This window comes from Nerophis lumbriciformis, linkage group LG11 (assembly GCF_033978685.3).
Source record: "Nerophis lumbriciformis linkage group LG11, RoL_Nlum_v2.1, whole genome shotgun sequence".
Classification (NCBI taxonomy): domain Eukaryota; kingdom Metazoa; phylum Chordata; class Actinopteri; order Syngnathiformes; family Syngnathidae; genus Nerophis; species Nerophis lumbriciformis.
In genome coordinates this window covers 38,355,006-38,373,613 of record NC_084558.2, presented here as the reverse complement: position 1 = coordinate 38,373,613, position 18,608 = coordinate 38,355,006, and the positions used below count along the sequence as shown (strand labels likewise).

Below are 18,608 nucleotides of genomic sequence, written 5' to 3'. Positions count from 1 at the left end.
TTTACTTGTATGACCCAATCCAAACAACCTGCTTTAGTCAGGGGGCAGGAAAAAAAAGTCAACAAACATGGTCACACATAACACAATCTGCTCACTGAAATCTGTGAATGTTATAACAAACAGCCAATTGCCATTAAAAACTTCAAAATTACACCCATTTAAATCCATTGCAAGACATGATGGGAAAAATGCTAAAAACTCTACACACTTATCCATGTTTGGCGCATTTTAGCTGCTTGATATTTTTGATTAATTACAAAACTTTAAGAACGTCACAAAGGTAAACAAAGTAGGAGTTCAACTTTCACATGCTCTTAATATTCAATTCCAACAGTTATTAATTATATTTCCATGATATTATTATAAAATGTACACATATATATGTATGAATACGTATATATGTGTATATCTCGTTACCTTGCATGGTTTCGGCCCCCGGCCAATTTTTTTTAGCCCAATGCGGCCCCCCAGTCAAAAGGTTTGGACAGCCCTGCTAATGGTCAAATATCCTAATATTTTATAATTCACCACTAGGCACAATATTCAACAGGATACACATGGCTGCGTAATTTTCTTTTGAGTATGTTATTGGCTTGAAAAAGTCGATCTCGTGTTGCAAAGCAGTCTTTTAAAGAGGGTTACATTTTGGTGGTAATTCCCTGGGAGGAGTTTGTTCAAGTAAGATTTCCCAAATCTTCACCTGTGTGCATTCTGTCATGATGAACATTTTGAACATGCATGTCAATTGGACGCACCAGATGCAGGTGCTAATATTTTACACTTTTCCAGTGTGCACTACTGAGCAGGTTTGGGATTCCAAAACTCTAAAATACATACATTCTCGCCTTAATAGGTGCTTTAAAATGTGGTGCCTTTTAAAGACTGTTAAACCCTCAAAATGAATCAATTCCATTGTTGTATTTTCCACAAAAACTAAAAACATTCAAAAGAGACTTTTATGGAGATTAATGTTTTTTTCATAGATTGAGAGAAACTAAACTATCGCCAAATGGAGATAAATGTGTGTTGTTTTATGAAAGCAAACAAAAAATGTATTTGCAAACAAAAATAACAGATTTGAAATTTAAAAAAATGTTTCCAAATCCTTGTTGTTTTAGGGTGCAAATACTTAATTTGGTTACAAATGATTTTTTTTTGCTTGTAAATATTTTTTTTTCTTCGCCAATCATTTTTTGGGTTTAAAAATGCTTTGTGGGTTACGACTCAACGTCAATCTTGTGGGCGGGGCCTCCTCTGAACATATGTTAGAAACCTTTTCATTGGTCAGTCTCACCCAGCAGTGGAAGGAGTCAACAGTCACGGTCATATGGTCACCCCATTATCCGAGACTGACCAAAAAAATGGCTTCGAATAGATCGCCCAAAAGATTGAAGTTGGGTTGTAACCAAAAAAATATTTGTAACCCAAAAAAATCATTGGCAGACAAAATAAAGATTTACAAACAAAAAATATTATCAGCCATAAAAAGTTTTGCAACCTAAAATGTATTTGCACCCAAATAAGTGATATGCAACCCCCAAAATACTGTGTAACCAATTAAATAGATTTGCAACCCAAAAAATGTATTTGCAGTTACACAATCGATTTGCAGCCCAAAAAAATATTTTCAAATTAAAAAAATGTTGTAACCAAAAAAATATTTGTAACCCAAAACACAATTTTGTAACCCAAAAAAATATTTTCATCCAAAAAAAGACACAAAAATAATTAGTAACCAAAAGAAAGATTTTTTTTGTTTGAAATTTTTTTTTAAATTTCAGAATATATATATATTTTTTGCAAATCTTTTTATTGGTTGCAATGTTTTTGTGTGGTTGCATAACAAAACACACATTTCTCTGCATTGACTTCTATCCTGGCAAAAAGTCAGTTTTCACGTGTTTCAAAGTACAAAAAAAAATGTAAGTTAGCATACATTTCTCAAATTGTGACTGACTTGTACCAATTAGCCCCCTCCCTCACATAATGCTTCCTCTCTAAAAATTTTTAATGAACCTAAACGTAATTGTTGTCGCTAACCAAAACAGCACCACCCGATTTGTGAAGTAAGGACGCCATGTTGCCGTTACCTGCGGCACACAGTCGGGCCTTGCCTCGAAGATGACCAGAAGAACCCCGATCGGCACAGTGATCTGCTCCAGCTCCAAGTTGTGAGCCACCCTGGTCCTGCGCAATACCCGGCCCACGCTGTCCAGGGTGGCGGTCGCTATCTGGCGCAGACCCGCAGCCAGGCTGTCGAGCTTGGCTGCCGACAGGCTGAGACGCCTTAGCATGGCGGACCGAAGTTGGCCTGCAGAGAGGAAAAGACGAACGTTCTCAGTTGTCTGAGTAAGTTATGTTGAAGCCTCATGTCTGTGTGTACGTGCAGTTGTGCTACCTGCACTGACTGCCAGCTCCAAGTCCATCTTGTTGGCCGAGAGAATCTCCTCTTTCCTTTCAACCAAAAGGTCTGCAAGGTGGTAGATGATCTCGCGCCTCTGCAAGCATTTAAAAGAGTAACAGGTGCATACGTGCATTCGTCCACTAGAGGTCAGTGTTGATGCATGCACGTTAAGGTTGACTTGCCTTAGCCATTCAGCAACTGAAAAAGAAAGAAACTGGATTCTTACCTGTTCCGGGCTCAAGGATGCCAGCTTTCTTCCCATATTTCGGGCCGTTTCTGTCTGCTGCTCGACAGTCGGGCCTAAATAAAACTCAAAGAGGCTATAGTTTGTTTTACTTAATCACTGTGGATCCCTCAAGAAGCTCGGGCGCACTCACCAGCTGGTTTAGTCTCAGAAAAAAATGTGCCTACTTTCTTCCCGTCCACAATGTCAGTGATGACGTGGCCGGTGACTTTTGGATGGGTGCCGTTGGCGATAACCACGGAGGTGCCACCTTGTAACGCCCAGATGGACGACGTGACCTGCAGACGAGCGCAGAAATTAGTTAGAATGTCACAAAATATTTCCAAACTTTCAGACTTCCTAGATTTAAAAGGTTATTTATTTTATTCATTCAATCCTTTTTAGGAGCACAAAAAAAAGGTAGAAAAACAAAAACAAATGAGCAACATTTATTTGAGCACATTTCAGTGTACTTTGGCCTCCATGCCGCCGATTCATTGAGACTGGGCTTTGGACTTCCTTTAGCTAGACCTAGACCACAATTTGAAGGTTTGTGGCTCGGCCCACGCACCACGCCTCTTGTGGTTTTGTTGTTTTTGCATAATCCTGCTCACTAATTAATTAACTCTGATCTGTGTGCTTTTCACATGTAACAAACAAACATAGCAAAATATTTCTGGGACTGTGTCCATTATTTTATTTTACTTTTCCAAGCCTAATTGTAGCACAATATTGAAGATAGAAGACCAAGGGCCTCATTTCCTGTATAAAGCCTGCTGTGTACAAAAAAGTTGCATCAACAGGGGTGAAATGTACGTAAAAACTTCCATCCCAAACGTTGGTATTTATAGAAAAATTACATGCAAAAAAGGACACTGTGATTTGTCAAATATTGACATTCCAGTTGCTATTTTTATTAGATATACCATTACTTAGCCTTTAAAAAAATTATCATGTTACGGTGCTTGGTGTAATATGCATCAATCTGAAAATATTAATCTTTGGAGTCGCAGTCTCCTTTATTGATAGTTCAACACTTGATTCTGTGGATTAGATCAGCGGCATTTTCCTGATCTAGTTAGCATGACCATTTATGAATGATCGTGGGAGGACGTCAGGGAGTTATAATCAGAAGTGTGTGCAGAATTGTTTTATAAAGCTGATTTTATTTAGGTTTGTGCGTGTGGAATCCACACATTCTTTTGTAATGGAGGCCCCTAAAGTCAAACTAGAATAACATTGATTTAAGCATATTTCAACGTACTTTGGCCTCCATACCGCCGATCCCCACTCTGGACTTTGTCCCGTAGGTGATGGACTGCTGATCTCCGGGATAGAAGGTGTCGATGAGCTTGGAGTCATCGGTTCCGGGGGGGCTGTTGTACAGTCCTGTGACATCAACAAGGTCTTATATAACAGACTTGTCTGGTTAAAAAGCAAATGACTGACAATTTAGGGGTAAAAAAAAAGCCATTTGATTCTGAGAAGTGACGTTTTCAAAACGGATGACTGATGTACGCAAACACTGCTTGAGTCAACTCCATCAGCATCCATTTGAGACCTGAAGACAGAAGGTCCGTGTTTGTCCCTCTACAATGGACCAGTTGACCCTGAGAGGCGTCAAGCCCACTTGGTCACGAGCGAGGCAGATGGTGTCGTTAGCCCGACAGCTGACCCCAAACCCCCCAGCCCGGTGCCGTTGCCGTGGCGACACATACCTTCCACATCAGAGAGCACAATTAGCAGGTCGGCCCTCATCTCCACGGCGAGACGCGCCGCCAGGCTGTCGTTGTCCTTAATGCTGATCACCTGCAGAATACGCTAATAAGAAAAACTGCTGGAAAACAAGCTTAATGTACGTCAACACATTTTACTGTATGAACTACTCCTTTTTCATTTAATTTAGGTACACTTACATGATCTAATGAAAAAATACTGACAAAAAGATAAGAAATGCCTAGCAGGCACAAGACATTGAAATAATGTTGAGAACTTGTTGAATTAGGTCCTGATGTTGAGCAACTGAAACAACATGCTTTTTGACGACGTTTAATCAATGTCGGGTTCTGATGTTAACCATTGAATTTTGGTCATATCCCGACCAATATTCTACAACACAAATACAACATTGATTAAACGTCCTCAAAAGGCATGTTTCAATGTCTGGTTCTGACGTTAATTTGACCATTGAATTTTTTGTCAATTCCCAACCAATATTCTACAACACAAATGCAACATTGAAACAACATGCTTTTTGACAACTTTTATTCAATGTCGGGTTGTGACGTTGATTTGACTGGTGTCATCCTCGACAGTACACTCTCTTTTTAAGCTAACTTAAACAACATTACCCGGTCTGCTTACTTTCATCTACGCAACATTAATCGACTTCACCCCTCCCTAACCCCACATACTGCTGCCATACTAGTCCATAGCCTTGTCACCTCTCGCCTGGACTACTGCAACTCACTCCTATTTGGTCTCCCTCACAAGTCACTTCACAAACTTCAGCTTCTCCTGAACTATGCAGCCTGGATAATCACCAGAACCCCTTCAATCCAGCACATCACCCCTGTTCTGCAACAACTCCATTGGTTACTCATCAAACACCGTATCCAATTTAAAATAATTATCCTCACTTTCAAAGCTATCCATAACCTTTCTCCATCATATTTCTCTGACCTGCTCCATGTCGCCATGCCCTCACGTTCCCTAAGATCCTCTTCATCCATCCATCTCACTGTCCCCTTATATAAACTGTCCAACATGGGTGCCCGAGCTTTCAGCCGCTCAGCCCATCATCTATGAAAAGATCAAACATTCCCTTGACAAAGGACAGGTGGTCGGTGCAGTATTTCTAGACTTAAAAAAAGCATGTGATACAGTCAATCATGAGATTTTAATTTCAAAACTAACTAAATTCAACTTACCGGTATCCAAACAGTCATTGTCCTGGTTTGAGTCATATCTAAAGGGCCGTGAACAATGTGTCACCATTAATAATGTGAGATCTTCCTTCCGCAAAATTGAAACGGGGATGCCTCAGGGTAGTGTCTTGGGACCGATACTATTCAGTCTATACATCAATGACCTACCAGATGTATGCACAGATATAGATTTACAGATGTATGCGGATGACACAGTCGTATATACATCACCTAAGACCTGTACTCTAGTTGCTGAGAAGTTAAATGCTAAATTAGACAAAATAGCATCTTGGCTGGCATCATCCTGTTTAACCCCAAACACTAAAAAGACTAACTCTTGTTTGCTTCTCCATAAAAAAGCTACCTCAAACAAACCTGAATATAAAAATTAATGAGGAGCTCATTGAACAAGTACCTGAAGTCAAATATTTGGGCATATTCATAGACTATCAGCTGAATTTTAAAAGTCACATTAAGAAAATGTGTAAAACCCTAAAGGCAATCCTAGGCTGTTTTAAGATTATAAGAAACTGCTTAACTTTCAGCTGTGCTTTTACTTTTATGAATTCAATGATTCTTTCACACATATCTAATGGCTTCACTACATGGCCCCAGGCACACCAGTCATCAATCAAAACCATTGAGTGTCTTTATAACCGCGACAAGAAGAGTATACGATATCATCATTGCCAAATTTTAATCAAATACAATATTTTTAAGTTTTACCAATTTTATTTTGTTAGACACAGTCAAACTGGTTTTTAAATGCTTGGATAACTCCGCTCCCCAATTGCTCTGCAAGGCAATTACAAGACTGCAAAGTGGTACCAGGTCTACCACCCAAGTAATGTCAAAAGGCAACTGTTGCGTTCCATTCCGTAGAACATCTTTTGCCCAGACTGCCTTTTCAATAAAAGGACCACAACTATGGAACTCTCTACCTGACACTTTGAAAAGTATACCTGCACTTGTCACTTTAAAAAAAAAAAAAAAAATTATGGCTAGTTGAGCAACAATCGTGTTCCCATGTTTAGTTTTTACTAATTGGTTTTTATCTAGTCTGCACTTTGTCTGTGTTATTATTATTATTGGCTTTTATCTAGTTTGCACTTTGTCTGTATTATTTCTATTATCATTATTATCGACTCATCTTTGCCTTATTCTATTTTTTATTTTCCTATTTTAATGATGTTGGGTCTGTGTTGTTGTTGTTGTTGGGGACAAGTGTTGTAAATTAGCTTTGGCTACAAACACTATGATGCATACATTGGATAACTGTTTCAGATGTCTATGTTTTTGTATCTGTCCCTATTTCAAATAAACCTCTGTAATAATAATAATAATAATAATAATAATATAGGAACTCATTACCACCAGACCTTGGTAACATCGACTCCATATCCCTCTTTAAATCAAGATTCAAAACACACCAATTCCTGACTGCTTATTCACTGTAAATCTTATCGACCTTTGTTGTTGTTTTTATCCAATTGATTTTATTGTTTTGATTTTGTACGGTGTCCTTGAGTGCACAGAAAGTAAAGTGTATTATTATTGTTATTGTTATTGAAATTTGGTCATTTCCCAACCAACAACATGGATCCAACATTGAACAAATTACCTTGTGCCTGCTGGGTGAAGGATAATGCAAAAAAATTGTAAAAAATATATATAAAATGACACACACACACACCATATTTATATTTAAAAATATGTGAAAATCAGGTATTTTTTTTGTATAATCCAGTATACTGTCTATTGTGCACCGTGACACCTTCAGCCTTGCCCGCCACCCTTGACGTATCTTTACCCACATTTACCCCCTGCAGGTCGCTGTCGGGCTCCGGCGGGGGCACAACGGCGTCGTTGGTGTTGATGATGGGTACAATGTTCATGCGCAATAGCTCCTGCAAGGTGCTGTTCAGGTTCTTCCTCTTCTGGTGATCATAGAAGTCCAGATTGGTCACCAGAATCTAAATGATAAACGACAGATGATAAAACAAAGGCTTTAACCCTTAAGGCCTCTTACAAACGCAGACACACTTTTTACCTTTGGTCCCAAAACAGTACGTCTCTCGTAAAACATTGTGCTGTCAAAAGGTTCATTTTTAATCTGAATAATTACACTTTTGAATTTTGTTTAATCGCGATGAATTGCAGTAAATTAATTGCTAGAATAATTCTTAATTACTTAACGCTGCCTTTCAGAGAACCAACTACAGTTAAGGTAAGGGAGCATGTGCCATCAAAATAAATTGTGTAATTAATATGTTTATACATGATTGCTGCAATATTTGTATTGTAATTATTCATGTTTTAATGCATTAACTTTGTCAAATACAAATTCAATATTTAGATTTTTTTTTTCACTTCCACTGCTTAAATATTTGGAAAAACATTAAACCCAACCTCATATTTAGATTTATGATTATTTTCATATAATTTTTTTGTCTTTTTGAAGACCTGTTGATGTTTTAAATAGACAAAAACACAAAATATGCAACATTTTCCATAAATGATGTCATGTATCATCACCCCTAATCCACGTTTTCGTACCTTATGCTGCCTCAAACATTGCTAAACATTGTACCAAACAGAGCAGCATGGAATTCCAAGTACGGCTTCAAAATAAGCCACATTGGGGCCAAAGAAAGTTGTGAGTGCCAGCACTTTGATAAAGAAGGTAAAAAACACTATTGAATAAAAAAACATTTGCAACAGAATAAGAAGGTGGCGTTTGCGTGGCTTTCAGCTCCCTGCTCTCTGCTCATCGCCGTCTTTGCCAGCAATCAATTATATCAATGAATTATAAATCATCAGTTATCCATTTCATTCAACATTTATATGTATTTCACATTGTTTTCTGGATGTAAAACCATTATTATCTGTAAAATGTGTTTTGTGTTAAAATTTTGGGGGGTTTGCAACTGATTATTTGGAATGACATTATTTCTTATGGGAAAAAATGCTTTGGTTTTCAAACAATTTTGTTATTGTTAAACTTTTTTGAACAGATTACTAACCAAAACTGACTATTTAAAAAATGTGTGGTTATAATTCGTCAATTGGACCAAAATTGGTCCCAATGATGAAGTGTGGCAATGTGGCTCTTACAACAACTCATGATTCTCGATTCAAACTAACTTCTTGCGATATATTATTTAGTATAAAAATTATGATTAAACATTTTCAAAACTGGTTGCAAAAGCCTATCTTGGCTGCTGGTGTATTATTTATTTGTGCAGCTACTGTAGTAAGCATGGAAATGGCCTAAAAACGTGTTTTTAAAAATTGATTTAAATATACATCCATCTATATATATATACAGGTAAAAGCCAGTAAATTAGAATATTTTGAAAAACTTGATTTATTTCAGTAATTGCATTCAAAAGGTGTAACTTGTACATTATATTTATTCATTGCACACAGACTGATGCATTCAAATGTTTATTTCATTTAATTTTGATGATTTGAAGTGGCAACAAATGAAAATCCAAAATTCCGTGTGTCACAAAATTAGAATATTACTTGAGGCTAATACAAAAAAGGGATTTTTAGAAATGTTGGCCAACTGAAAAGTATGAAAATGAAAAATATGAGCATGTACAATACTCAATACTTGGTTGGAGCTCCTTTTGCCTCAATTACTGCGTTAATGCGGCGTGGCATGGAGTCGATGAGTTTCTGGCACTGCTCAGGTGTTATGAGAGCCCAGGTTGCTCTGATAGTGGCCTTCAACTCTTCTGCGTTTTTGGGTCTGGCATTCTGCATCTTCCTTTTCACAATACCCCACAGATTTTTTATGGGGCTAAGGTCAGGGGAGTAGGCGGGCCAATTTAGAACAGAAATACCATGGTCCGTAAACCAGGCACGGGTAGATTTTGCGCTGTGTGCAGGCTCTAAGTCCTGTTGGAACTTGAAATCTCCATCTCCATAGAGCAGGTCAGCAGCAGGAAGCATGAAGTGCTCTAAAACTTGCTGGTAGACGGCTGCGTTGACCCTGGATCTCAGGAAACAGAGTGGACCGACACCAGCAGATGACATGGCACCCCAAACCATCACCCAACCATGCAAATTTTGCATTTCCTTTGGAAATCGAGGTCCCAGAGTCTGGAGGAAGACAGGAGAGGCACAGGATCCACGTTGCCTGAAGTCTAGTGTAAAGTTTCCACCATCAGTGATGGTTTGGGGTGCCATGTCATCTGCTGGTGTCGGTCCACTCTGTTTCCTGAGATCCAGGGTCAACGCAGCCGTCTACCAGCAAGTTTTAGAGCACTTCATGCTTCCTGCTGCTGACCTGCTCTATGGAGATGGAGATTTCAAGTTCCAACAGGACTTGGCGCCTGCACACAGCGCAAAATCTACCCGTGCCTGGTTTACGGACCATGGTATTTCTGTTCTAAATTGGCCCGCCAACTCCCCTGACCTTAGCCCCATAGAAAATCTGTGGGGTATTGTGAAAAGGAAGATGCAGAATGCCAGACCCAAAAACGCAGAAGAGTTGAAGGCCACTATCAGAGCAACCTGGGCTCTCATAACACCTGAGCAGTGCCAGAAACTCATCGACTCCATACCACGCCGCATTAACGCAGTAATTGAGGCAAAAGGAGCTCCAACCAAGTATTGAGTATTGTACATGCTCATATTTTTCATTTTCATACTTTTCAGTTGGCCAACATTTCTAAAAATCCCTTTTTTGTATTAGCCTTAAGTAATATTCTAATTTTGTGACACACGGAATTTTGGATTTTCATTTGTTGCCACTTCAAATCATCAAAATTAAATGAAATAAACATTTGAATGCATCAGTCTGTGTGCAATGAATAAATATAATGTACAAGTTACACCTTTTGAATGCAATTACTGAAATAAATCAAGTTTTTCAAAATATTCTAATTTACTGGCTTTTACCTGTGTATATATACCATAAATATATATTTTATTTTATATATTTTTTAAATTATGGATCGATTTACAATCAGAATAAATAACAATCGCAATACAAATTAAAATCCATTTTTTGAGCACCCCTAGTAAATGTATAAATTATATTATTTTAATAGAGCGGGTGATAAAGATAATAATAAAACAACTAATCATAGCCCAGTTTAAAAGGCCTGAAAAATTACAATATTTAATATAAAATACAATATAATTTCAATATATTGAAAAATAACACTAAAAACAAAAACATCGATACACATTCGAATCACGATTCTTATTTTTATTTTTGTAAATTAATGTATAATTTTCAAAATTCCATATCCATTTTTTTTTTTTTTTTTTTTTTTTTATAAAATACATTTTTAAAGACAATTTTAGGCCATCTCGGCGCTTACTCCCGGTAACTGCGCGTATACTTCATACAGAACGTCAGAGGCCATGAGGAGCTTTTGTAACCCGTAACTTGCTTTGAAAAAAGTTTCATTATAATTTAGAAACCTAATATATTGTGAGGATTGGTTTGAATCGAATCATCACCCCAAGAATTGGAATCGAATCAAATCGATAGTTGTTATAAGATTCACATCCTTAGTAATCATTTGGACATTAAAGTGCCTTTTTTAGTTAAGAGAAATAAAAGTGGATGTACCTGTGCGATGCAGGTGCTATACTGGGTGAACATGGCCTCATACAGGGCCATCAGTCCACTCTGGCCTGCTGCTGCACAGGCTCGGGCCTCCAGCAACGGCACTGACTGCTGCAACAATGAAAGAAAAGTCAGACAATTAGGACTGTGGTTGTTGCGCTAAAATGAGTTGCTGCTAATGACCATGTCTGTCAGCTGACTGTGAACTGAGTGCAGGGCCTGGCGGACGCTCTGCGACAGCAGGACCTCGTGTCGTAGTCGCTGCTTGCCAAAGGCCACCGCTCCACTGGTGACTATCAACATTTCACGGCCCTTGTTCTGCAGCACGGCCACCTGGACGACAGAACACACAGGTCGGTCAAAACAGTCTTTGAGCGCTTTGGTTTTTCTTTGCCTTCTCCATCAAAGTTCAGTATCAAACTTTGAAAGACATGCTTGCATCCATGCAGTACAGATACTCTAAAATTGGACAAATGCTCAATGACTGATCGCCAATTAGTTGTGCCTACATTTTGCTTGATGGCGGTTATGTTTTTGTTTTTTTAACCAATCTTGCTCAAATTGTAGACACTTGTTCTTGTCAGCCACCTACAGGTTCTAGGCATGTCCTCGGCAGGCATATATGAGGGGGCAGTCATAAATGTGAAGGGGGCATCTTGTGTCCACGCTGCTCCATCATGCGCCAGCACTTTTTTTCTTGTGCTAATACCGTAGTAACATTGCCTTCTTACTAAAATTTGGCTGTTAGCTACAGTATGGGTCTGATTAACAAAGATCCAAATACCGCGTGCTAAACAGTGTGAGCAATCCATAAAATAGTGTGTACTATTAGTGGGCATGTTGCATGTGTATTTACTAAGACTGTGTATACAATTGTAAAGTTTTGCAAACCGCCTGAGGATTTTGCATGTACGGGGCTTCACCACAGAGACACTCATTCACTGCACATTCATGTTATCATGCTCCTACCTGTGGCGTTTTGCCGTGTTTTCAAGCATACAGGAGACATCGACTTTTTGTGGATATTTTAGCATACTTGCCAACCTTGAGACCTCCGATTTCGGGAGGTGGGGGGAGGGGGTGGGCGTGGTCGGGGTGGGATGGGAGCGTGGCTAAAAGGGGAGGAGTATATTTACAGCTAGAATTCACCAAGTCAAGTATTTTATATATATAGATATATAAATATATATATAAGAAATACTTGACGTTCAATGAATTCTAGCTATATATATATATATATATATATATATGTATTTTATTATATATATATATATATATATATATATGTATATATATATATATAAAATAAATACTTGAATTTCAGTGTTCATTTATTTACACATATACACACACATAACACTCATCTACTCATTGTTGAGTTAAGGGTTGAATTGTCCATCCTTGTCACTATTTTTCGAACCATGCTGAACACCCTCTCTGATGATGCATTGATGTGTGGCATGTACAAAAGTGCTTTCATCAAATGCACTAGATGGCAGTATTGTCCTGTTTAAGAGTGTCACAACACTGCTGTTTACGGCAGACGAACTGCTTTACGGTATACAAAAACGTGACTGCTGCTGTTGTTGTGTGTTGTTACCGCGCTGGGAGGACGTTAATGAAACTGCCTAACAATAAACCCACATAAGAAACCAAGAACTCGCCCTCCATCATTCTACAGTTATAACGTGATTGGGCAGGTATGCTGTTTATATATCCCGCCTGAATTTCGGGAGATTTTCGGGAGAAAATGTGTCCCGGGAGGTTTTCGGGAGAGGCGCTGGATTTCGGGAGTCTCCCGGAAAATCCGGGAGGGTTGGCAAGTATGATTTTAGAAACAGTCATAAATGGGTTATACTTGTATAGCGCTTTTCTACCAAGTTCAAAGTACTCAAAGCGCTTTGACACTATTTCCACATTCACCCATTCACACACACATTCACACACTGATGGCGGGAGCTGCCATGCAAGGCCCTAACCACGACCCATCAGGGGCCAGGGTTAAGTGTCTTGCTCAAGGACACAACGGACGTGTCGAGGTTGGTAGAAGGTGGAGATTGAACCAGGAACCCTCAGGTTGCTGGCACGGCCACTCTCCCAACTGCGCCATGCAGTGCATCTTGACACCATTTTTTTTTCTTATTTTCTTTTACATCTGACGATGCATTGGAAAGAGACTGCACTTACTCCGCTCAACACGCAAAAATACATACTTCAAGAAGTTTTTTTCCATATAAGAAATATTTAATTGATGTATATTTTATGTGAAAAAAACAAACGTTATTAAAAAAAAATACACCAAAACGCATCAATTTAATTTGATTTAATCAGCCCTAAAGTAATCTAGCAGCTATAAAATGATGTTGCTGAATAGTCGATATGTCTAATATTTTCTATTTCTGACCATCCAAATATGTTGAAATGTACACGTAGGATGGAGAATTCTCGTCCGTCCGTCGTCTGTCTGTGCAGCGGCTACAGAATAAAACACAAAATAGTGCTTGTAAAACTGTGATGAGTGTTGATAAATCACAATGTGTGTGGTACATAATTATATTTGCACTGCAGGGCAGGCTGGCATATAAAGAAGAAGAAGTGCTCAGGATGCTAATTAGGGACAGGTGAGGAAAGCAGCACTCCGAGAGCCAGAGAGGAAGTGGAACTGAAATAAGAGCGCTGGAAAGAAAACAAATACAGAAAATAAGGAAACGCACAATGAAACGTCAACATTTAATCTTTTTATCATTACATTACACCTGTTTGCTCTTGTATTCTATTTTTTGTGTGTTTTAAATTCATATTTTTAGTACTATTATTTTTAGAATGCGCCGCACGCCTCTAAACCAGTGTTTTTCAACCTTTTTTGAGCCAAGGCACATTTTTGTCATTGAAAAAAAGCGGAGGCACGCCACCAGCAGAAAACATAAAAACATTAAACTCAGCAGCTGATATTGACAATAAAAAGTTGTTCTCGCAAGTGTTGGATACGAATTCAAACCATAGCCAACCATGCATGACTATAGCTCTTGTCTCAAAGTAATGTCACATCATGCCGTGACTTATTTGGGGGTTTTTGGTGTCTTCCTGTGTGTAGTGTTTAGTTCTTGTCTTGCGCTCTTATTTTGGTGGCTTTTCCTGTTTTGTTGGTATTTTCCTGTAGAAGTTTCATGTCTTCTGTATGTTTTGTTTTAGCAATCAAGGCTATTTAAGTTGTCGCTATCCTTCTTTGCGGGGACATTGTTGATTGTCATGTCATGTTCGAATGTACTTTGTGGACGCCGTCTTTGCTCCACAGTAAGTCTTTGCTGTCGTCCAGCATTCTGTTTTTGTTTACTTTGCAACCAGTACAGTTTTTGTTTTGTTTTGCATAGCCTTCCCTAAACTTCAATGCCTTTTCTTAGTGGCACTCGCCTTTTGTTTATTTTTGGTTTACGCATTAGATACCTTTTTACCTGCACGCTGTCGTCTGCATATTGTTATCACAACAAACCATGTTTCCGACATCTACAAAGCAATTAGCTACCGGCTGCCACCTACTGATATGGAAGAGTACAACATGGTTACTCTGCCGCGTTCTAGACAGCACCGACACTCAGCAACGGCACATTTGCAGATTATTATTACTGGTTTGCAAAAAGTATTTTTAACCCAAATAGGCGAAATTACATATTCTCCCACGGCACACCAGTCTGTATCTCACGGCACACTAGTGTGCCGCGGCACAGTGGTTGAAAAACACTGCTCTAAACAATTAGCAGGGGGGCCACAAGTACATAGAAGAATGCCAATATTCACAGGCATAGTTGATTGTTATATGAAGTAGTGTATGACCATTCTATACATCCCATTTGTTATTGTTCGTCCCCAGTCATGTACCCACCTGCTCCACGATAGAGGCCAGCCTCCCCAGCGCCAGGCCGCACTCGTCTCCGCGGGTGACCACTGCGCTGCCCAGCTTGACCACGATCCTCTTGGCGTGGCGCAGCTCGCGGCGGTGGGCAAAGGGGCTGCCATGGGGTCTCTCTTGTGGAGCTGTGTGGATAAGGAACACCTTTTAGTATCATTTAGCATTATGTAAGTGTGCACGTAGTATTTATTTATTTAGTTTTGTGTTTCACGATTGATCGCATTGACTTGTGAACGCTGTGACCACCCCCCGGCCCCCCAACCCTACCTCCTCATTCCAGTATCAGCAGGTCAAAACTGCAACATCAGCAGGGAACGCGCAAAAAGCTTCTGCTGACACCACACATCCCTCTGGCACAATGAGGCAGACAGGCAAAAATTAGAGTACATCTTAGAGCACGTCAGAGTTTCCCAGACTTGATATATTCCCATACTTTCATAAATAAACATTCTATTCATTTTTGATCAAATGTACTCAGATAGCCAGCTTTTCATGTAAGTTCATTTAGACTTTAGACTTAGTCCGTTATTTCGATCACAACAACCAAAAATATACTCCATCTATACAATTTTAACAAGGTAAATTGAAAAAAATAAATAAATAACATGGTGTGTGTCCGAAGAGGAGCAGGTAGAAACAGAAGCTTATAAAGTCCCGCCCCAATTTGAACGATTCAAGACTAAGATGAATGTTTTCTATCGCGACATACTATTACAAATAACTTTCGAACAAGACTGATGCTAACATCACTTTGAAGGACTCCACATCAGATTTTTTTTTTTTTATTATATTAGGGACATATATCCCCCTGACAACCAGCGTGTTCTGTTTTTGGGGGGGTTGACAGAGTAACACATTTTAGGAAGAAAAGTTCCACTGCAGGGGATGTTGGTTCTCGGAAGAACATACAAACATATTAACCAAAAAGCCAATTCACTGCGATTTCAAGACGCAAATTCTAAGCAAAAAAAACAGTTATACTTGCCATGCAAGATCATTCCTGTGTAAAATGTTTGTAAACTAGCTTTTCATGCAAGTTCATTTAGACTTTAGACTTAGACTTTGTCCGTTATTTCGATCACAACAACCAAAAATATACTCCATCGATACAATTTTAACTAAATAAATTCAATTCATGTGTCCAAACGTGGACCCCGACTTAAACAAGTTGAAAAACTTATTCGGGTGTTACGATTTAGTGGTCAATTTTACGGAATATGTACTATACTGTGCAATCTACTAATAAAAGTCTCAAACAATCAAAAATGTCCGAAGAGGAGCAGGAAGAAGCAAAAGCTTATAATGTCCTGCCCCAATTTGAACGATTCAAGACTAAGATGAATGTTTTCTGACGCGACATACTAACAATACAAATATCTTCCGACAAGAACGATGCTAACTTATTTGTTCTCAAAATGCGACACTTTGAGGAACTCCACACCAGATTTTTTTATGTATTATTATTATACTAATGACGTATATCCTCCTGAGAACCAGCGTCCCCAATGGTGGACATTTGTTTTAGGGTTGTTGTTTTTTTGAGTAACACATTTTAGAAAAAAAGTTCCACCGCAGAGGATATTGGTTCTCAGAAGAACATATTAACCTACAAGCCAATTACCGTATTTTTCGGATTATAAATTGCAGTTTTTTTTCATAGTCTGGCCGGGGGTGCGATTTATACTCTGGAGCGACTTATGTGTGAAATTATTAACACATTACCGTAAAATATCAAATAATATTATTTATCTCATTCACGAAAGAGACTAGGCGTATATCAGCAATCGTCACACACACACGTCAACCAATACAAATTTGGCGGGGGCGGGTCATGGCAGAAGTGCATTGTGAAAAAAAAGATGCTACCCTGCTACTTCCGTACCTATGAAAATGTATCATTTCAACATTGGCGGTAACTTATACAAACTGAGAAGGGCTGAACAAAAATGGCATGGAAAAGGAAATTATACGTACACTTATTCTTTATTTATTTTAAATTGCCTCTCAAATGTCTATTCTTGGTAGGGGTGTGGGGGAAAAATCGATTTGAATTCGAATCGCGATTCTCACGTTGTGCGATTCAGAATCGATTCTCTTTTTTTTTTTTTAATCAATTTTTTATTTATTTAAGAAAAAAATATTTTTTATTTTTTTTATTTTTCAATCCAACAAAACAATACACAGCAATACCATAACAATGCAATCCAATTCCAAAACCAAACCCGACCCAGCAACACTCAGAACTTGCAATAAACAGAGCAATTGAGAGGAGACACAAACACGACACAGAACAAACCAAAAATAGTGAAACAAAAATGAATATTATCAACAACAGTATCAATATTAGTTACAATTTCAACATAGCAGTATTTAAAAAATCCCTCATTGACATTATCATTAGACATTTATATAAAAAAAATGAACAATAGTGTCACAGTGGCTTACAAATAAGTCATATTTTTGGTTCATTTAATAGTTAAAACAAATTTACATTATTGCAATCAGTTGATAAAACATTGTCCTTTACAATTATAAAAGCTTTTTACAAAAATCTACTACTCTGCTTGCATGTCAGCAGACTGGGGTAGATCCTGCTGAAATCCTATGTATTGAATGAATAGAGAATCTTTTTGAATCGGGAAAAAAAACGTTTTTGAATCGAGAATCGTGTTGAATTGAAAAAAAAAAAAATCGATTTTGAATCGAATCGTGACCCCAAGAATCGATATTGAATCGAATCGTGGGACACCCAAAGATTCACAGCCCTAATTCTTGGTGTTGGATTTTATCAAATACATTTCCCCTTTATTATGCATTTTCGGCCGGAGCGATTTATAATCCGAAAAATACGGGAACTGTGGTTTCAAGACACAAATTCTAAGCAGAAAAAACAGTTATGCTTACCACGCAAGATAATTCCTGTGTAAAATGTTTGTACCTTCATGCTTGGTACTTTCTGGAGTTGATTAAACCAACACCCGATATAAGGTAACGCCAGTCAAATCTCCATTTTACATACAAATATGAATATTTGTACATATGCATTCACATACTAAAGACATGGCGGTGTGGTGTAGCCCGACTTGCCTTGTGACAGAGTCCTGGTGGTCCTCCAGGACAGTTTTGGGGGGTCCACTTGGGTCCTTGAACACAGCCTCCGGAGCAGCATGCTCACCAATGTTAGGAATGTGACTTCTGACTTGTTTCTGTAGTAAAGAATACTGTCAGTGAGAGAGATCATCCTCTGTGTTAGTGATGCTGGGCAGCCATGACAGAATTCCAGTAGGGCAATATTTAAGTGTGTGCTCATACTTACAATGAGCAGATGATCTCTTGGTAATCTCCGTCTTCCCAATGAGCTCTTATAACCTTTAATCAGTAAACTACATGAAAGTTTCTAGCTGGAGGCTATGGTTGGGTTCTCCCTCCTCCACCTCCTCCTCCATGACACTGATTGAAAAGTAACACGAGTGTCGACTCGCTGTTTTCAGCACTTCCGCCCTGCTCAGGTCACATTTCTCATTCCCGAGTGTCGGAAGTAGCTTTTCATAATCGTC

The 18,608-nt window shown here is 38.6% G+C and overlaps 1 protein-coding gene across 5 annotated transcripts in view; it reads right to left on the bottom strand.

The window, feature by feature from the left end:
- Positions 1–18,608, bottom strand: part of aldh18a1 (aldehyde dehydrogenase 18 family, member A1) — a 26,399-nt gene extending 7,791 nt beyond the window's left edge. For 2 of the 5 annotated variants that reach the window (XM_061966648.2, XM_061966654.2), the window contains exons 1-12: positions 18,368–18,608; positions 18,139–18,257; positions 15,025–15,176; positions 11,328–11,477; positions 11,148–11,255; positions 7,369–7,527; positions 4,346–4,436; positions 3,892–4,016; positions 2,782–2,926; positions 2,631–2,704; positions 2,399–2,498; positions 2,091–2,311 (exon numbers count right to left, since the gene is read on the bottom strand). In XM_061966648.2, coding sequence (XP_061822632.2) covers positions 2,091–2,311; positions 2,399–2,498; positions 2,631–2,704; positions 2,782–2,926; positions 3,892–4,016; positions 4,346–4,436; positions 7,369–7,527; positions 11,148–11,255; positions 11,328–11,477; positions 15,025–15,176; positions 18,139–18,220 — 1,407 coding nt within the window. In that variant the 5' untranslated portion in view covers positions 18,221–18,257; positions 18,368–18,608. The remainder of the gene's footprint in view (positions 1–2,090; positions 2,312–2,398; positions 2,499–2,630; positions 2,705–2,781; positions 2,927–3,891; positions 4,017–4,345; positions 4,437–7,368; positions 7,528–11,147; positions 11,256–11,327; positions 11,478–15,024; positions 15,177–18,138; positions 18,258–18,367) is intronic. The other 3 variants (XM_061966652.2, XM_061966651.2, XM_061966653.2) reach the window with 3 other exon arrangements.